Raw genomic sequence first — 20,743 nt, 5'->3', positions numbered from 1 at the left:
GACCTGTTAACAGTCTTGGGTAGAGATAAAGGACTTAAGAAGGCGCCTGGGAATGGGTAGGAGGCACAGATCAAAGATTTTGTGTGTAATTGGGATGATTAGGATGTAAGTTGAAAGAATGTGGTGAAGAGGGGGAAGTGCAGGATGACAGGGTTACACCTGAGTTATTTATTGTAATAATGGCCTAGCTGGTCTTTGTTCCTCTGTTACACTATATTTCCTTTTATACTGGTTTTTCTCCTGCATTTTTGTTTACTGTTTATATCTAGTCTGAACTTTTCCTGGTGTTCACAGGGTTGGTACTTTCATTTTTGCCTGTACCAGGCTTATCCCTACTCCTGATCCATACTCTGTTTTCCTTGGTCATGAAATGCTCATTAACTGTCCTTGATGCATATCTGAATCTTACCCATTTTCAAGCACCCAGCTTAGGTTCATGAAACTTTTCCTAACTATTACAGGCTGCATTAAATAATAACATTGGTTTTCAGACTTTGTTTTGCTAGGGTTTCTTGGGGGCTTCTGGGGGCCAGGAGTTTCCCCGCACGTGCAAGGTGTATCTATAGCAACTCTGTGCTGCCTCCCCCTCATCCTATGGGCACAAAAAAATTTTCAGAAGTTTTCTTTTTTTTTTTAATTGAAGCCTATATATTAATTGAAGTATACAAAAGTTTTCTATTTAGCACATTGCCCAACCAAAGGTCCTGTTTAGAACATTGCTTGACAAAAGTTTCCATGGCAAAAATATCTCTTGACTAAACTGATTTTTTTTTTTTACTTCTTAAAGGTAATTTATCTTTGTCTTTACTGATTGTTTTTAAATTAATTATTTTATCATAGCACTCAAGAATGACTAAAAAAAGAAAACGCCAAGATGATTTTCAAAAAGTAAAACTAAAAGTTGGTAAAAAGAAGCCCAGGTTAGAAAATGCTACTGTTACAAACTTTAAAACGAAGACTATACATCTGCCTGACCAACTCAAAGAGGATGGAACACTTCCAACAAACAACAGAAAACTTAACATTAAGGTAAATCGTAAATATTATTTTGATAAAGTAGGATTTTCCTTGAAATCATCTAGAATGTTATATTTTTGTGAAAAGTTGTTTTAACTCAGGGTTTATTAATGGCTAAAGGTTGGAGTTTATCTGTTACCCAGATCTGATGTTGCCACTGCAGCTTTCCCACTTCCTCCAGAAAGACTTGCTTGGCTAAAGTCAAAGTGATTTCTCCCTTGTATATTTATTTGATGATTTAATATGTCATCTGGAAATAATTTCTGTATTTCACTTTTTGATGCATCAAGTTTTTGATGTGACAGTCTTTTAGCTGTTTTTATAGCACATTAACATAGGATTAATGTTTTTGAACCCTTATAGTATGTAGTTTATTCCAGATTCATAGTGAATGTGTGAAGTTAATTGAAATTTGAGCAGTGGTGGTTTTGCTTAAAAATTTAACAGTTTTATTGAAATGTAATTTACACATAATAAAATTTATCATTTTAGAGTGGACAATTCAGTGGTTTTTAATGTATTTACATTGTTATGCTTCTATCACAATAATCTAATTTCAGAACATTTTTGTCACTTCAGAAAGAAACCTTATACCTATTAGAAGTCACTCTCCATTCCTTCCCCCCACTAGACAGACACTGATCTATCTGTAAAGATTTGCTTATTCTAGACAATTCATATAAGTGGAATCATACGAAATGTGGTCTGTTATTACTGGTCTTTCACTTAGCATGTTTTTGAGGTTCATCCATGTTGTAGCATGTATCAGAACAGTACTTCATTCCTTTGTATTGTCAAATAGTATTCCACTGCAGGGCTATGTCATATTTTTTCACTCATCAGTTGATGGGCATTTGGTTGTTCCCACTTTTTGACTCTTATGAATAATGCTGTTATGAACATTTGTGGACAAATCTTTGTGAAGAGACACATTTTCTAGTTTTGCTTTTTAATCTCTGAAGGTTAAATAATGTCAAAAGGTATTTGAAGTTATTGTTTCTTTACAGATTATGTAAATTATTCCGCAAATAAAATTGCCAAGTGTACTCTGAATAAAATACACAGGCACTCTGAAAGACCACTTAAAATAGGTAGAATGTAGGTATAAATACATATTTGGTACATAGTAGGTCTTTAAGTGGTGGTAATGATTGCTGTCATTTTAAATGATAGTGTGCCTAACCCTGCGTAGTTTCAAAAAGAAAATTCTGACTGAAAGTTATGTTATGCTTTTATTCGGCTAAAGCTATGCTAAAGATAAAACTTTCTGATCTTAACAAAAGCTTCATTTTTCTAAAAGTAACATTTAGAAATACTTACCAAAGCAGTCTCCAACCCCCCACCCCCACTGGAGTGTCAGTTTATTAGCATAGTTTCAGTTAGCATGCTTATTTGAAAATGATACAATGTGTATGTATATGTATATACCTAAAGCTTGTGTTTTTATTTTTATTTATAGGATTTGCTGTCACAGATGCATCACTACAATTCTGGGGTTAAACAAAGTGCTCTTCTTGGACTTAAAGACCTTTTGTCTCAATACCCATTTATAATTGATGCACACCTTTCAAACATATTAAGTGAAGTGACTGCTGTGTTTACAGATAAAGATGCTAATGTACGATTAGCAGCAGTTCAACTTCTTCAATTCCTGGCCCCCAAAATACGAGCTGAACAAATTTCTCCATTTTTTCCTTTGGTAAGTGCCCATCTCTCTAGTGCCATGACTCACATTACTGAAGGAATTCAGGAGGACTCTTTAAAAGTTTTGGACATTCTGCTGGAACAGTACCCAGCTCTAATTACTGGCCGTAGCAGTATATTGCTTAAGAATTTTGTAGAACTTATTTCTCATCAGCAGCTGTCCAAAGGACTGGTAAATAGAGACAGATCCCAGTCCTGGATACTTTCTGTAAATCCTAATCGGAGACTCACTTCTCAGCAGTGGAGGCTGAAAGTCTTAGTGAGACTCAGTAAATTCCTTCAGGCCTTGGCAGATGGATCCAGTAGGGTGAGAGAAAGTGAAGGACTTCAGGAACAAAAAGAAAATCCCCATGCCACTAGCAACTCCATTTTTATCAACTGGAAGGAACATGCCAACGACCAGCAACACATCCAGGTTTATGAAAATGGGGGTTCACAGCCAAATGTCAGTTCACAGTTCAGGCTACGGTAAGAAGGATTTCAGTTATGTCCACACTCAGTTTTCCTATATTGAATTATAACTGCTGACCGTTGATGGCTAATGGTGGGAAGACATGCAGTTGTCTTCTGTAGTTTCATATAGTTACTCATAATTTGATTTTATTTACTGATGGGAGGAGTCTTTTCAAAGTATATTAATTTACTCATTTGTAGCAAAGCCTACTGAAAAGTAAAAAATTATAGTCTTTTGGCTTTGTCATCTTAGAATTCTATTTTTCTTCCTAGTGTTGATCAATGTAATTATCAATTCATGGTGCTTCATTTTGCTGGTACTTTATATTTTAAGGTTTAAATTAAGCAAGGAATAATATTTTTTAATTAAATTAAAAAATTTTTTTGTTCTTACCTTTCCTTGTTAGGTACCTGGTTGGAGGACTAGGCAGTGTGGATGAAGGCCTGTCATCTACTGAAAACCTGAAAGGATTTATTGAGATAATAATTCCATTGCTAATTGAGTGCTGGATTGAAGCTGTGCCTCCACAACTAGCTGCTTCTGTTGGAAATGGTATAGAACGAGAATCTCTGCAGATTATGCAGCAAGTTCTTAACATTATTTCCCTTCTGTGGAAACTCTCTAAACAACAAGATGAGACCCATAAATTGGTGAGAACTAATAGGTTCTTTATTTTCTGAGTAATGCCTTTTATCATGACAAATTAGAAATCAGCATATTACTACTAATTGGTTATGCATTTTCCAAAAAATTTCCAGGGTTTAACTGTAAACTTATTTCTTACATTTGCTCAAAACTACAAATTAAAACAGTTTTGCGAGTTTATTATTTGTATGTTTAAATTTTTAAGCGAAATGCATAACAGTGTGCTTGATTTCATTTGTTTTTATTAGCTATAATTCACAATAGAGTTACAATGTATTGTTTATGGCAGATTGATTATGTAGGAACATTCTAGTTTCTGGAGACCTATTATAGGATTTAAAAAGTGGCTTATTAAGTAGTCTCTTCCATTTTGTGCCATGTTACCAAGTTTATGGCAAGAAATGGACCAAACTGAAGATCTCATAATCAACCCAGAGAAGTTTTTAAACTACTACATTTTAAGGAAGAAGCTACACACAGATTTGCTTAGTGTATGCTTTTTTGTCTTTTCTTGATAAAGGATGTAAGATCTGAAAACATTTCTTAAAGTTACCTTTACTGTAGGTAAGCTGTAGTTGTAGGTATGGTGTGAGTGAAGTTAACCTAAGTAATTCCAAGTCATAGGACAGTTTCTTGCTAGAAAGTTGATAGCAAAGACATATTTCTTGATGAGTAAATTTACCTCCTATTTGGGGAGAATTGAGTGTTGGTGGCTTTTTTAAAGTTATGTTGTAGTGAATATAATATATAGTGCATGGAGCAAGTAAGGAAGAACAAGCTCTAAGATTAATTGGTGCTGGATTAATGTGGTTAATCTTAAAAAGGGTAGCTGCAGGAACAATACTAAAGCTTGAAGCATCTGTGGTTTTTTTTGTTTTTTTTTGCGGTTCGCGGGCCTCTCACTGCTGTGGCCTCTCCCGTTGCGGAGCACAGGCTCCGGACGCGCAGGCTCAGCGGCCATGGCTCACGGGCCCAGCCGCTCCGCGGCGTGTGGGATCTTCATGGACCGGGGCACGAACCCATGTCCCCTGCATTGGCAGGCAGACTCCCAACCACTGTGCCACCAGGGAAGCCCCGAAGCATCTGTTTTATAGAAGAATTTCTGCAAGGACTTGACAAGGGAGGTGTGAATCCTTGAAGTTGCCTACATACGTCCAAAACTGGCAAGGCAGTTTTTTAGTTTTATTTAGCTCTTTTTATTTCATTCAAGCTCACGAATTAGTAAGACACATAAAATATGACTGGGGTAAATTATAATAGTATTTCATAATCTTGAAAAGCGTTACAGAATCGTACTAAGGTGTGTGTTTCTTTTAATAGCTTACTGTATTGCTATTAACCCATTACCCATCATTCTGTAGGGATGTTTTATGACTTACTTTCTCAAATAGGATGGCATTTTGTTGATTACAATTTTGAGCCTGTTTTATGATTTATTGCATAAATTGGCAAGAAAGTGATCATGGTTAGGGGTATTATATATGATTTTATGAAAGTGAAGCTTGTTCTCCTTTATGGCAATTAATCTGTGATTGTAGGCTAGTCACAGTAATAATGCATGCAGCTTCTTAGAAAATATATATATTATTTGGAGTCTTGAATGGCTATATTTTCATCTGAAAGGCTAAGATAAGAAGTAAAAGTAATGATATTCAGTGTGATCTTAAGTACTAGGCTTTTTTTCATTTTCAGAAAGCTGAAAAATAAAATTCCAGGCATTTTGGTGTTTGTTTTTTCCTGGGCACTGGTTAGTGTTTATTATTGCTTTAGTAATAGTATTTGTAATTAGAATGGTAGGACTAAATGCAAATTCATTAATTGTGCTAGTTTTGGATCATCTACTGTCATTCAGATGATACTGACAAAGGATCTAAACACTGCCTTAATTTTATGGATATTTAAAGTGCTATATTCAGAGCTGTTCTGTGGTATTATGACTGTATTTATTAGCAGTCCATTAACATAGGATACTAACTTCAGAAGACTGGTTTGCCTAGACTGTTGAAGGTTATATAGAATACTGAATTGGGATACTGTATAAAATTGAAATAAACCGAGGTGGTTAATTCAAATAGGAATAGTATTTAAAAGCATCCACTGGTAGAATTCGCTAATTTACCCTGGCAAATTTGTTATTTTCGAACTATAATAACTAGATAAGGTAAGATCTATTATCTTAGAGACAAAGTATGTATGTTAGTTATATCAGGTGACATTAAAATGCACGTTAGTTTATTTTTTGTTACCATTCCCACTGTTAGTTCCTCTCTCTCACTCACCTTCAGTTATAGTTTAGTAGTTAAGGTATTGGGTGACCTGTAACAGCTCAAACTTTAGGAGGAATGAAATGGCATTCCTCAGTCTTAAATTCTAATTATGTACCACAGGCTGAATTGTAGCTCTTTTCTCTCAGAAAATGTGTAGGTTTTCTATTGATAAATTGGCATCTGTATTAGGGTCACTGACCACTTACTTTTAGGTTTTGCTAAATGCATGTAGTGTGTTCGTATTTTGCTGCAAAGTTGAGAAATTTCATTTTTATCCAAGTACTGTTCTTTTAAACCTTTTTAGGAATCTGAAATCTTTCATCTTTGCTTTGAAAACAAATCTCAAGTTACGTTAAATCTTATTTGCAGTGGTTGAGTACTCAGATCCTTACTGAGGTTGCTTATTTCTGATATACTGTGTGTATCCTTAATATATAGCTAGTTTTAAAAATGAAATACAATTTAACATTAACTTTTTAATTAACTTTGGTTTTTGGAGTCCTGTATTAATAGCTTCAGGTCAGTATTATAATTTTACACTATAGAAATTTTGTTGTGTCTTAGCTTTGTATTTTTTTTAATAGTTAAGAGATTTTATTCTAATAGCTGTAATTACAGTGCTTGTTTGTCATAATGAAAACTGAAAACAAGTATACAAAACAGTTGATTACTAATTGTGTATTGAAAGCAGTAAGAGGTTCCTCGACACCAAATAAACCAGTTCTGAGGTTTTCCCCAAGATAAAGTTTAACAGCTTGACCTTCTTCAGTGTTTATCAAAATACAAAAGAAAAAAGTAGAGGTTATCATTTTTCGATGGCAAATCTGACCCTTGCAGGCTGAGGGAGTGAAAGCACACATAGACAGGGGCTCCGAGGGGCTGGGGCTCAAGGATGCCCGCCTGCGCTCCTGCTGGTGAGACCCCAGAGAGCCCGGAGCAGGCAAGCAAGGGGACTGCAGGGCTCCCACTCAGACCAGAGTGTTCCAACCAAAGTGCCCATGCTGACCCAAGAAAAGGCTGGGGTTCCTCCAAGGGGTCTGAGAGCGGTGGATGCAGCCTCCAGCCCATCTCCTGGGCAGCCATGTAAGCACAGATACAAGCACAAACGCTATGGGGTGTGGGATGACCCAAGACAGAGCAAATCACAGGGACCCTATTGTGACCATGCAGAATGGATCATAGCTGGTTCTGCCCCGTTTCACGTTCCCAACGGGAAACAGATCACTGGTGGACTGGACTCAGGCCATTACTGCAGAATCTACACTAGGCACATTTCTCCCTTCTGTGTGTTCAAGTGTTCTCCTTATCTTGTATTTGTAACTATTTTAAAAAATCACTGAGTTTGGGTTAAAAACCAACCACCCAAATGGATCTCAACACAGATGTAAAGCCCAGAAGAGGAACATCGGGCTTTTCTGACACAGTGACTCCTGGATGACCCGTGTGCCTAAAATCCCTTCTCAGTACTAAACAGTGGGTTGATTTTCTTTTTACAATAAAAAAAGCTGAGTAATATTGCATAGGAGTACCAGAAACTGCCTCATTGGAAACAAAAACTATTTACATTAAATAAAAACCCAGTTGCAGGCTGCGTCTGCACATTTACAGCATGGTGAAGCACACTGTGACTGACCATGGAGACAGCTTCTGGCACTCACACCACAGGGGCACCTTTGCCACATGAGAGTAAAGCGAGGGCAGAAGGAGGGAGTGTGAGGGGAGGAGAGAGGAGTTCAGCTCACTTCTGGTTCTGGAGCTGATTGGACAGCCAGTCCAGTCCCTCATAGAGCCCGTCCCCGCTGGTGGCACAGGGGGCCTGAATGTACCAGTTCCTATGGCGCAGAGAGTGCAGACCCAGCTTGTCCGTGATCTCAGCTGCATTCGTGGCATCGGGGAGGTCCTGTTTGTTAGCAAACACGAGCAGAACGGCGTCCCTGAGCGCGTCTTCTGCCAGCATCCTCATAAGCTCCTCTCGGGCCTCATTCACACGCTCTCTGTCCTTGCTGTCAGCCACGAAGATGAGACCTTGTGTGTTCTGGAAGTAGTGGTGCCACAGAGGCCGGATCTTGTCCTGGCCACCCACGTCCCACACAGTGAAGCTGATGTTCTTGCATTCCACGGTTTCCACGTTGAAGCCTATAGTGGGAATGGTGGTCACGATTTCACCCAGCTTCAGTTTGTACAGGATGGTGGTCTTTCCCGCAGCATCTAGGCCCACCATGAGAATGCGCATTTCTTTTTTGCCAAAAAGGCCCTTGAAGAGGTTTGCAAAGATATTCCCCATGCTGTAGACTGGTGGGAGCAACACTGGCCAGAGAAACCCTCGGCGGCCGCGGCGCAGCTGCTGCTCGGAGGCAGGCGTTGGTTTCGCTCCCACAAGATGGCGGCTCTGACGGATTAGCTTTGTATTTTAATGCTTACTACTTTTTGTCCAAATGTTTCATTATTGTTGTCTTTTTACCATGAAGATTAGAATTTGTGAAGAAAAGTTAGATGCAATCATGTGTCAAAGATTTATTGAGCATGTATAAATGTGGGTCTTTAAGTTAATTAAAATTCAGTTCCTCAGTAAACACTAGCCACATTTCAAGTGCTCAATAGCTTCAGGTGGCAGTGGCTACTGTACTGGACAGCATAGATATATAACAGCTCCATCATTGCAGAAAGGTCTTTTGAATAGCACTGCTCTGTAGTGTGCCAGGTTCTGTTCTAGGCTCTGGGAATACAGAGATGAACATGACTGACAAGTTGAGTATTTAACTCTTGGTGGGGTTGATGGATGGTAAACAAATAGATGATGTTGTTATTAGGAATAAAGATGAAAGAAAAGTGGGGTAAAGGGAGAACATATGATGGAACAGTGGGGGGAAGCTATTTTAAATAGGAGGTCAGGAAATGCTTTCTTGATATTTAAATGTCACTGAATGAAGTGAAGGACCAAGTCTTGTGAAGACCTGTGGGAAGGACCTTCTAGGCACAGGGAACAGCAAGTGAAAATCCCTGAAGTGAGAACAAATTTGACATATTTGAGGAATGGCAGGAAGTCCTGTGCAAGTGAGGTACTAGGAAAATGGTAGATGATGAGGGAAAAGTGACAGTAGCCAGATCATATGGTACCTTGTGGTAAAGAGTTGGGATTTTAACCTGAGTATGGTGAAAAGACATTGGAGGGTTTGAGCAGAGGAGTGGCATGATCTAAATTATGTTTATTTGTAAATTTGACATCTTAAAGTTAAATAAAACACTAATGAACTTCCACGTGCTCACTATCCAGCTCTAGCAAAACTGGAGGCCAAACTCAGACCATTGATCCCATGGATGACTAGTCCTGCCCTATATACACACCTATTTCCTGTATCCTTTCCTATATTATTTTGAAGTGTGATTTTTTTCTTTTATTTATTTTTTATTTATTTTTTTTGCGGTACGCGGGCCTCTCACTGTTGTGGCCTCTCACGTTGCGGAGCACAGGCTCCGGACGCACAGGCTCAGCAGCCATGGCTCATGGGCCCAGCTGCTCCGTGGCATGTGGGATCTTCCCGGACTGGGGCACGAACCCGTGTCCCCTGCATCGGCAGACGGACTCTCAACCACTGCGCCACCAGGGAAGCCCTGAAGTGTGATTTATGTTTTAAAAGATCACCCTGGCTGCTATGTAGATTATTGTGTTTAGGGGGAGCAAGACGAAAAGCAAGGAGACCATTGGGAGGCTGTTACAGTAATCTAGGTAAGAGGTAATGGTGGCTTGGAGTAGAATGGTAGCTAGTGGTTGAAGTGATGAGAAACAGCTGGATTCTGATAAAGCCAACAGGACAGATGGGTGTGCATAGTGAAGAAAAGAGGAACAAGGGTGATCCCTATGTTATGGTTCAAATGACAGTGTGACTACCTGTGAGGAGAGTTCAGTTTATTCATTTTAAATTTAAGATGCCTGTTAGAAGTCCAAGACAAGTTGTCAAGTACACATTTTTAGGTTCGGGAGAAGAGAAGAATCCAGTGAAGGTAACTAAGGAGATGTAGGGTGACTACCTATTGTAGCACCTCAAATCCCACAAGCCAAGCAGCCCCTCAGTCCCTGGCAAAATGGAATGATTGGTTCTGTGGATAGCAGGAAATAAGAGTGTTGTAATCTGAAATTAAGACAGTGTTTCAAGTAGGAGAAAATGATACACTGATGAATACTGCTGAGCAATTTTAGAGAAGTGCATTGCTTTGTGAAAGTGTTAAATATGTTTAATGGGCAACAGAATTGCTAGGGAATGGAGTTACAGTTAAGTGGAACACTAGGTTGAAGACTTTCTTGTATGTTTTGTAAATATTGTATTCAGATTCAGAATTTTCTTAAATCTTGTTTACTTTCTCCCTTTTTTCTCCTTTTTAAACAGATAAAATGCAAGTAAAAATAAATAAAAGCACCAAAAAGATGAAAATTGGGTGGCCTAACAGTTTATTCTGACTTTAAGATTTATTTACATATTGTATCATTAGCAGGTGTATTATAATGGTAAATTTATAGTTGAATATTGACAAGTTGTTAGATTTCTGCTTAAAGTCTTATTTGTCATATTAAGTTACTGTTTCTTATAGATTTCTAATCTTTGCTTATTTTACTAGGAGTCATGGCTTCGAAAGAATTATCTTATTGATTTCAAACACCATTTCATGAGTAATTTCCCATATGCCTTAAAAGAAATAACCAAGCACAGAAGGAAAGAGACAAACAAAAGGTACTGCCATTCTTTTCCACTGTTTAACCTAAAATTATCAGAAAATTTAGCCTTAAACTGGAACTTTCTATACTGTGAGGTTTTTTTATTTAGATTTTGTCAAATAGAGATAAAAGCAGTAGTATGGCTGATCTTGAACAAGTCACTTTAAACCCTGGGACTTCCAGTTTTACTCACTTTTATTTTTATTTTTTTAATCTTTAAAGTGAATGTTTTATGCTAAATGAGTGTCAGGTATCAGATTATGCAGATATGAATTTAATAAAATTTACTGAGGTGGGTGGTTTATTTGTGAGAGGCACTGTGTAATTATTGAATCTTTAGGTGAGAGAGTATCTTAAAGGTCATTAGTTCATTTGTACATGAGGAAACTGGTAATGAAACTAATATCAGTATCCCGAAGGAAGAGGGATAATTGGAGAAGAAGAGTTCTCTTTTCTAAAAAAAATTTATGAATTAGAAGATGGAGTTTAAAAAAAAATGTAAGCCTGGAAGTTATTTAAAATGTTTACCTCAAGTGAGAGCAGATAAATGTAAAAACAAATTGTCTAATAAAATTTGACAAGCAGGGCTTCCCTGGTGGCGCAGTGGTTAAGAATCTGCATGCCAATGCAGGGGACACGGGTTTGAGCCCTGGTCTGGGAAGGTCCCACATGGCGCAGAGCAACTAAGCCCGTGCACCACAGCTACTGAGCCTGCGCTCAGCCGCAACTACTGAAGTGCGCGCACCTAGAGCCCATGCTCCGCAACAAGAGAAGCCACCGTAATAAAAAGCCCGCGCACCACAATGAAGAGTAGCTCCCGCTCGCTGCATCTAGAGAAAGCCTGCGCACAGCAACGAAGAGCCAACACAGACAAAAATAAATAAGATAAAGAAATTTTAAAAAAGTGTACAGGTTTCTTAAAAAAAAAAAAAATTGACAAACAGATACAAGCTAGAACACGAAAGGTGCAGTTCCCCACCATGAGCAAACACTTGAAGGGGTCTTGAAGTCTGTCAGGAGGTTCTTAAATTTATCAAAAGAAAGAAACTGTGGAGAATCAGGCTCATGGAGCAGAGTTTAGAGGATATGCTCAGAAGTGATAAGTCTAGAGATAAGTCTATTGTAGGCAGATGAACTTTTCATTCATTCACTAATTATTTTGGTTGCAAAGTATTATGACAGATAATTAGATGTCTTAAGGTATACTCCTTGTTCTCTTAAGTGATTTCATAAATTGCTAAAATCAGTACAAAGTCTTAAAATTGATAAAAGAGTGTGTCATGGTCTAGTCAGAAGATGGAAGTCACACCAGTGATTTTAACAGAGAATTTAATACAAACAGTTTTTAACTAGGTATTAAAGAAGTGGAAAGACAAAAGGGAACAGTAAGGTATTGTGGAGGTAGCACCTACAGGAAGCGGCTGCTCCCTCTAGACTGGGAGAACAAAGAGAAGAGGGGAAGAAGTTTGGAGGAAAGCCTGTCTGGAGCCAAAGCTCAGACCTCTAGGAAGGGGTTGGTGCTCAGCTGGTGCTAATGTCTTTGAGATCACAAGAGCGGCCCTGTGGGGCAGGGGTCCAGGATTTGGCAACAGGGGTTCTGGCTGGCTGGTGCTGGTGTTTCTAGGGACATGATGATGCTGGTTCTGTGTCAGAAAAACCACAAAGTGGAACCAAATGTGGCTACTAGAATGAACTGCTCCTGGCTTCTAGAAGAGTTGTTGGGTTGCACTGGTGGCAAAGGGAAGCAAAAGTAGGACTAGGAAGCAAAGAGAAAGGAAAGTGTCCCATTTTCCTCTCTAGCTTTCCAGTCTCTAGTACTCCCTTATTGGCAGAGCCGAACAAGAAGCCAGCTGTAAAGGAAAAAATGTGGCTCAGTTCCAGGATCACAGAGCAGAGTGTAGAAGGGTGGTTTTGAAGCTGAGAAACAATAGCTCAGTAACTTGCAGGAGAAAAAGTGAATTTACATATTTAACACAAGGCGTATGTAAGTGTCATTAGAACTTTACAATTAAGAAGTGCTGTAGGAATTCATAGGAAGAGACATCCTTGTTAGGATTAACAGACAAAGCTGTGTTAGAGGGTAGTATTTGAGCACGGATATGATTTTAGCAGGCAGAAGTGAAGCAAGAGAGGAGAGATTACACTAACTGGAGGAGATGGCATATGAGAAAGCTGTAGGGTTAGGTAATGGAGAACTTGGGACCGATCTGGGTCAAATCTGGTTTCTGCTGTTGACTAGCCTTGATGCTGAAAGTCATTTCTTGTTTCTGAACTTCCTTTATCTTTCATCCTTGATCCTTTTGGCATTGAAGACTATTGGTTAGATCAAAACCATGTTTTAGGAATATTAGTTTAGAGTTTCTGGAGTTGGAGGGGACAGAGAATCAAATAGGGAGATACTTTCTTCAGCAAGTAGGTTGTTAGAGTTTGTTTCCTCCAGATACAACTTTCTTACTAAAGCAAAAGTTTTTAATCAGGTGTGTGGATAAGCTTTAGAATATCCTTGAACTCTTGAATAGAACTGTGTGTGTGTGTATATTTTGTCCAGTAAGAGGATTCAGATATAATTTTCATCAAAATGAGATTAAATAATGGTTAGGATGTTTGGAATTTGGTAGACCATTAAATGTAAGTAAATTATTCAAGAGTATATGGGTATACTGTCATTATTCACTTTACTGGACACTTAATATGTTCAAGGCAGTTACTATACCAGGTGCTGAGCATTTAGTGGAAAAGGAGATAGGCCAGTTCTCATGGAGTACAGTCTAGTGAGGGAGACTTTATTTCTATGATTCTTTTCAGTGACTAACTGTGGTAAGATCAGTGAAAAAGAATGTAGGGTAATATAAGAGTATATGATAAGAAGCTGGTCCTGCTCTTTCATGGGGCGAGTAGAGTCCGAGGGAATGCTGCCCTGATGAAGTGGTTTGTGCCAAGATATAAAAGGTGAAAAAAGGATATGAAGAGGCTGAGGTGGTGAAATTGTGGAATTTTTAACAAAAGTGAATTGGCAGTATAATTTATTCTTCGTAAATTTCCCCAGTGATTTGTTTTTAGGGACCACAGGCTGCTATTGTATTGGGTTGGCCAAAATACTTCCATAAGGAAGTGCATTGAATATTTAGCAGATAGCCTGTGGAGGGCAACACGGGTTAAAGTTAGGGGAGCCAACAATGGTCTAGGCCAGTGGTCTTCATACTTACTCACGTACTCCCAGTTAATATTTGACCTGACGTCTAAATTTTTTAAATCTTAGGTTGAAATGCAGAGTTACAAAGGATGTTGTTTATTATTATTGTGGTAAAATATATATAACGTAAAATTTAGCATTTTAACCATTTTTAATTGTATAGTTGAGTGGCATTACATACATTCCCATTGTTGTGCAACCATCACCACCATCCATCTCTAGAACTTTTTCACGTTCCCAAACTTTGAAACTCAGTACACGTTAAGCAGTAACTCCCCATGCTCCCCTTCCCCCAGCTCCTGGGAACCACTCTTCTACTTTTTTGCTTCTATTAATTTGACTTTTTTAGGTGCCTCATATCAGTAGAAGCATACAATCTTGTTTTGTGTCTGGCTTAATTTCTCTTACCATATGGTATCTCAAGGTTTATTCATGTTGTAGCACTACTAGCATTTCATTCCTTGTTTTTTTTTTTTTTTTTTTTTTTTTTTTTTGCTGTACGCGGGCCTCTCACTGCTGTGGCCTCTCCCGTTGCGGAGCACAGGCTCCGGACACACAGGCTCCGCGGCCATGGCTCGCGGGCCCAGCCGCTCCGCGGCATGTGGGATCTTCCGGGATAGGGGCACGAACCCGTGTCCCCTGCATCGGCAGGCGGACTCTCAACCACTGCGCCACCATGTTTTTTTTTTTTAAATGGAGTTTATTTTTTAGAGCAGTTTTAGATTCATAGTAAAATTGAACAGAAAGAATAAAGTTCTCATACACTGTACTCCTGCCCCCACAGATGCATAGCCTCCCTCATTGTTGGCGTCCCACCCCACAGTTACATATGTGTTGTAATCTATGAACCTATGTTGACACATCATTAACACTCAAAGTCCATAGTTTATGTTAGGGTTCACTCCTGGTATTGTGCATGCTGTGAGTTTTGACAAATGTGTAATGATATGTACCCGCCATTATAGTATCATACATGACATTTTCACTGTCCTAAAAATCCTCTGTGCTTTGCCTATTCATCCTACCTTCCCCCATGTTTTTTTCATGGTTTGATAGCTCATTTCTTTTTAGTGCTAAATAATATTCCATTATATGGATGTGTTTATCCATTCACCTACTGAAGAACCTCTTGGTTGCTTCCATGTTTTCATTACTTTTTAAGGCTAAATTATCTTCCATTGTATGTATATATCATATTTTATCTATTCATCTGTCAGTGGACACGTGGGTGGTTTCTACCTTTTGGCTATTGTGAATTATGCTGCTATGAATATTGGTCTCCACATAGCTGTTTCAATCCCTGCTTTCAATTCTTTTGTGTGTATCAAAGGTTATAACTTTGGCATTACTGAAAATAGTGACATTTTTAAAATTCAGTGTAGTTGAGTGGTCTTTAAGAAAGCTTTCTTCTTGTACTCATCCTTTATTAGTTTATATGGTGATTATTCTAATGAGGTAATTCTAATAAGTGCTGGGAACAGATAACAGCTAAATCTTGCCTTTGGCTTACAAATGAGCTTGTGAGAGGGAAAAGTTCAGTGCTGACTAGAGTAGCCTAATAGTTGGGAAGATTTTCCAGTGTGCTGGGAAAATAAGTTTATTTTTTCAGAGGGATTGGAGAGCTTTGATTGATTTAGCAAGTTGAGGTTAACTAAGTGGTGGTTGGGTTGTTGGGATCTATTGCAAAGTGTATTGGGAGAGGCTGATTTTCTCTTTATGGTAGTGATAGAAAGTTTCTTTTAGAAATACTTGTTTTATTATTATTATTATTGTTTTTTAAATAATTAATTTTTGGCTGTGTTGGGTCTTTGTTTCTGTGCGAAGGCTTTCTCTAGTTGCGGCGAGCGGGGGCCATTCTTCATCGCGGTGCGCGGCCTCTCTTGTTGCGGAGCCCAGGCTCCAGATGCGCAGGCTCAGTAGTTGTGGCTCACAGGCCTAGTTGCTCTGCGGCATGTGGGATCTTCCCAGACCAGGGCTCGAACCCGTGTCCCCTGCATTGGCAGGCAGATCCTCAACCACTGCGCCACCAGGGAAGCCCGAAATACTTGTTTTTAAAAAGTGAGCTATATTAAAGAAACATAGCGGGTAAATAATAGTTCAGACAGTATGTGAATGATTACATTTTAGAAAAATGTACTAACAAATAGATTCTTTGTGGGAATCCAAGGATAGAATAAGCCCCAGAGTAAGACAGTGCAGTAGGAATTGAGTACAGTCGACCCTTGAACAGCTCTGGGGTTGGGGTGCTGACCCCTCTGTGCAGTGGAAAATCCACAGAGAACTTTACAGTTAGCCCTTCATATCCTTGGTTCCACATCCTCATATTCAACCAACTGGGGATTGTGTAGTACTGTAGTTCGTATTTATTGAAAAAAATCTGTGTATAGGTGGTCCCACGCAGTTCAGATCCATGTTGTTCAAGGGTTAACTGTACTTAAGCAGAAATCAAAAGGAAATTGACTTGCAGTTTCATCTATAGAAGAAATCTGGGCTTCCTGTAATTGAACAGAAATGTTTTAAGGCTAAAAGGAAAGATCATCTGGGACAGTATAGAAGGTTACTTAGTAAAAAGAAATTTGTTGAATGTATTGTACAAGCCTACCTCGTTTTATTTTGTTTTGGTTCTTTGCCCTTGGCAGATAGTGCATAATTTTTTATAAATTGAAGGTTTGCAGCAACCCTGCATTGAGCAAGTCTGTTGGCGTCATTTTTCTAACAGTATTTGCTCACTTCATTCATGTCTCTCTGTCACATTTTGGTAATTCTTGGAATATTTTGAACTTTTTCATTATTATTATATTTGTTATAATGATCTGTGATCACTGATCTTTGATGTTACTACTGTGACTCACTGAAGGCTCAGATGGTGGTTAGCATTTTTTACCAATAAAGTATTTTTTAATTAAGGTATGTGCATTTTTTTTAAAGCGTGATGCCATTGCACATTTAATAGACCACAGGTGAGAAATTGCTGTAGTGCCATTTTTCTCCTTTCCTTTAAAGACTCTAATTGAATGTATGTTAGACCTGCTTGCTGAATCTTCTACCTATTTCTCTTGTCTTTATCTCATATCTTCCAGGTTTTAATTTTTTAGTTTTGTTCAGTTGTATTCAAACATGTATATTTGTTGAATTTGTTTTCTGTTTTTATTTTTCAGTTTTAGACTTTCTGTGCAGTTATTCCAGCATCATTTGTTGAAAAGACTATCCTTTCTCCATTGGGTTGCTTCTGCTCCTTTGTCTAAGATCATCAGTTGACTATACTTTGTAGGCCTATTTTAGAGCTCTTCCATTAACCTATATGTTTATCTGTTCTTTCACCAAAACCATGCTGTCTTGATTACTGTAGTTGTATAGTAAGTCTTGAAATTGAGTAGTATGAGTCCTCCAACTTTGTTGTGCTTCAGTCTTGGGTAGTCTAGGTTTTTGCCTTTCTGTATAAACTTTAGAATCAATTAGTTGATAACTACAAAATAACTTGCTGGGATTTTGATTGGAATTGCATTGACTCTATAGATCTAGTTGGGAAAAATTGTTACGTTGGTTGCTGAGATGATGCAAAACTGGGATTAAGTTTTGTGTAAGAGCTGTTTTTACTTCCAGTTCACCTTTACCCTGGAAGGGAGGCCCTTAAGGGTCCAGCTTGAAGTAGGGATAATATATGAAAGTCCCCATGTTTGGCAGGCCCTGGGCTTTGTTTGACTTTTCCCTGTGAAGCCTCTAAAATGTTACTTTGTTTTTCCAGCCTTTTCTTTGGAATTGGCAGTTGCCCTCAGGTCTTGCTTTATTTTAGATTTGGGTACCCAGTAAATGTTCATTATCTTGTTAGCTCTTGAATGCTTTTGAGTTGTTAAAAACTATTTCATCCAGCTTTTAAAAGTTATTTTCAGGAAGGAGATTAGTTCGAATTACCTGCTGTGTCATTGAAAATGAGAGTTTCCCCAGTGGCCTGCCTCCCTTATAGAACTGGTGGTCGGCTTATTTAGACTTCAGAATTTTGTATAAATTATTGGAGGAGCAGGATGAATTCTCCCAAGTTTGCGGTGTCGACTGAGACCTTCCAGACAGTAATAGATTATGTTGCTTGAGGTAAACTTAGGTAGATCTTGGAAAGCTCTACCTTTGTTGAAGAAATGTTGCAATTGAGTTTTTGTGTGGTCTAGTTAGTGTAAAATGTGCCTTGGTTTTGGGTGCTGAGCAGTTTGGCAAAGAGAACCTACTAGTAATTTTGGGTTTGTGGTATAGATTGCTAGTTGTCTGTCTCAGCTTTCATTCATTCTCCCCTCTCTTAGTGATGGAATTTCCAGGTTTTAGCTGGGCATATGACTACACAAAATAAAAACTAGATTTCCTAACTTCTTTTGTAGTTAGGAGTGGTCATGTGGGTAATTTCTATTTAAATAGCTCAGACTCCTCCCTCCAGTGTCAGACTTATACATTGAGTTGTTTGATGGCCATCTCTGCCTGGATTTATACCAGAGACACTTTAAGCTCAGTATGTTAAAAGTAGAATTTATCTTCTGGATATTTGTTTCTCTCTGCTACTTCATCTCCATTTCCCAGTCAACAGTGCTAGAACCCTCGATTCTTCCAATCCTCATCATCCCAGAACTCACATACATGTATACATTTAAGCAGACTTCAAATCCAGCTAATTTTTATTCTTCCTAAATGTCCCCCTTTCTCCCAGTCTGTACCAACATTGGTTCTTGCACTTGTCGTGTCTTGCCTGAATTGCTCAGATAGACATACAACTGCTTCTTTGTTTAGAGTCTTGTAACTCTGATTTTTTCTTTTCCACCTGCAGAATTATACATCTGAAACAACTTTTCAGCCATGTTACTCCTGTGCCTGCAGAGTTGATTTCAGTGTCCTTAGCCTTCAACTCTTTGTTATCTGGTCCCATTTTACTTTTTTAGGCTCACTTGTCATTCCTAGCCCTACATTTGATCCCCTGATAGCACCAGATTTTAAAAATTTTCCTTCCCATGTATTTGTGGTTCCTTACTACTATGTCCTTGCATGCCTAATCCAGGATTAACTTTTTCTTTTAAAATAAGTTAGTTTGAGGTTTTTAAAAATTTTAATCAACTGTAAATATTTCTGAACATGAAAATAGACCCTGCTGTTGAATACATTGTAGCCTGAAATAAGTATTTATATCATAAGTTGCAAATTTTGTTTTTGTTAAGATATTCTATTTAAAGTGTTTTTTTTTTTGAAATTTCTTTGAAGCTTTGAAAGAAATGTGTTTTATTTGGCTAGAAAAAAGTGATTTTAATATGTGAGTCATAAAATTAAGTCATTTCAGAATAGTGCTTATCTGGACCAGTCTCCTATTTCACACATAAGGAAATTGTGGCCGGGAGAAATTAGTGTTTCTGTTAAGTCAAACTGAGTTAGAAGCAAAATCAAGGTCTACTGTGACCTCCATCCTAATATAAGTATCTGCTTAAAGAAAATCTTCCAGGTGTGTTGAGGTTTTCAAGTTTGCTTACCTCCAAGTTACATCTAGGATTACCAGGCAATGTTAAAAGAGCCTGTACTTTTTGTGTGAATAGCAACTTGGGTAATGAACTGAACAATATGCATTCTTTATGCCTTAACAAACCTGATTTCATAATGAATGGTTTATTTACAAAACAGTGGCTTTATATTCCCGCCTTCTTGGCAGTTTATCCTAGGAGGAATATTTTTTGACCCACTGATTATTTTAAGTATTCTAAGTTAAGGAAGCATGGTAGATACAACACTTAGAGATGTGTGTGTCTCTGTTTGTTTTTAGCATCAAGCATTGCACGATTCTCTCCAATAATGTAGATCATCTCTTACTGAATTTAACACTGTCTGATATCATGGTCTCCCTGGCAAATGCCTCAACTTTGCGGAAGGATTCCAATTGGATAGAAATGATAAGGAAATTTGTAACAGAGACCCTTGAAGATGGCTTTAGGCTAAATAGTAAGCAGCTGAACAGATTGCTTGGGGTCTCGTGGAGGTTAATGCAGATACAACCAAACAGAGGTAGGTGTTACTGCTTTGTCCTTATTTAAGAGGAGCTCTTATGCATGCTATTTAGTGTCTAGCTTTGAGTTGATGACTTTCAAACATTTCACGTAGTCAAGTTACTTACATTCAAGCCATGAAAGGCAGCTAGCATAATTATAAAGGAATATCTGCTTGAACACTGAAATCTTTTATGCCTCAGAGCATCCCTTTCTCAGTGGGTAGGTCCACTCTGAAGTTAATTGGTAGGATTTCTACTAGATTACAGAGTTGGAGTGAAAGGAGGTAGCTGTTATTAAGATGAAATGACAGTGAATCTAATGATGAAGAAATACCCTCTTCTGATGTAATTTGACTAGAAATTGATGAATCCTGCTTATCTTTTTACCTTTCTTGTAGCTTGAAGTTATCTCGCATTAAGTCAGTTTTTAGTATGACTTACTAATTCTTTTCATTCAGAAACAGAGCTTTCCTGTTTGGTTTCCAGCTTATCCACCTTTCTAGTCTGGTTTTTGTCTTCCCTGCCTAGGTTTGTTGTCTCTTAGGAAAATTTACTCTGCAGTCTCTGGTTGGCTTGACTTTTGTATTAGTCAGGCTATTACTGTAGGATTTTGACAGTAGTCATCAGTTTGTGTCTAAGGTCTGCTTTGTCATAGGAGCAAAGTAAAGTACTTCTGTGCTTTTTAGAATTAGGGGGCTGCTGAAGAAACATTTTGAATCATATGCAGTTTTTTTCTTTTTTTTTT

At 38.2% G+C, this 20,743-nt stretch overlaps 2 protein-coding genes across 3 annotated transcripts in view; one reads left to right on the top strand and one right to left on the bottom strand.

The window, feature by feature from the left end:
• The window catches only part of TEX10 (testis expressed 10), a 57,549-nt gene that overhangs the window by 2,656 nt on the left and 34,150 nt on the right, over positions 1-20,743 (top strand). Inside the window, exons 2-7 of one of the 2 annotated variants that reach the window (XM_060101079.1) lie at positions 841-1,029; positions 2,477-2,716; positions 3,005-3,189; positions 3,582-3,825; positions 10,702-10,814; positions 19,777-20,015. In XM_060101079.1, coding sequence (XP_059957062.1) covers positions 850-1,029; positions 2,477-2,716; positions 3,005-3,189; positions 3,582-3,825; positions 10,702-10,814; positions 19,777-20,015 — 1,201 coding nt within the window. In that variant the 5' untranslated portion in view covers positions 841-849. Of the gene's footprint in view, positions 1-840; positions 1,030-2,476; positions 3,190-3,581; positions 3,826-10,701; positions 10,815-19,776; positions 20,016-20,743 lie in introns of both variants that reach the window. The other variant, XM_060101078.1, reaches the window with a different exon arrangement.
• On the bottom strand, positions 6,697-8,477 carry LOC132491785 (ADP-ribosylation factor 1-like). The gene has a single exon (XM_060100702.1). The coding sequence runs from the start codon at positions 8,369-8,371 to the stop codon at positions 7,826-7,828; it is 546 nt and encodes a 181-aa protein (XP_059956685.1). The 5' UTR covers positions 8,372-8,477; the 3' UTR covers positions 6,697-7,825.

This window comes from Mesoplodon densirostris, chromosome 6 (genome assembly GCF_025265405.1).
Source record: "Mesoplodon densirostris isolate mMesDen1 chromosome 6, mMesDen1 primary haplotype, whole genome shotgun sequence".
NCBI classification, from domain to species: domain Eukaryota; kingdom Metazoa; phylum Chordata; class Mammalia; order Artiodactyla; family Ziphiidae; genus Mesoplodon; species Mesoplodon densirostris.
Note: the sequence above shows the minus strand (reverse complement) of the source record. Positions and strands in the feature narration are given on the sequence as shown.

What these genes read in the sequence shown, in the direction of transcription:
- LOC132491785 (XM_060100702.1), bottom strand. Translation starts at nt 8,371, where the DNA reads ATGGGGAATATCTTTGCAAACCTCTTCAAGGGCCTTTTTGGCAAAAAA.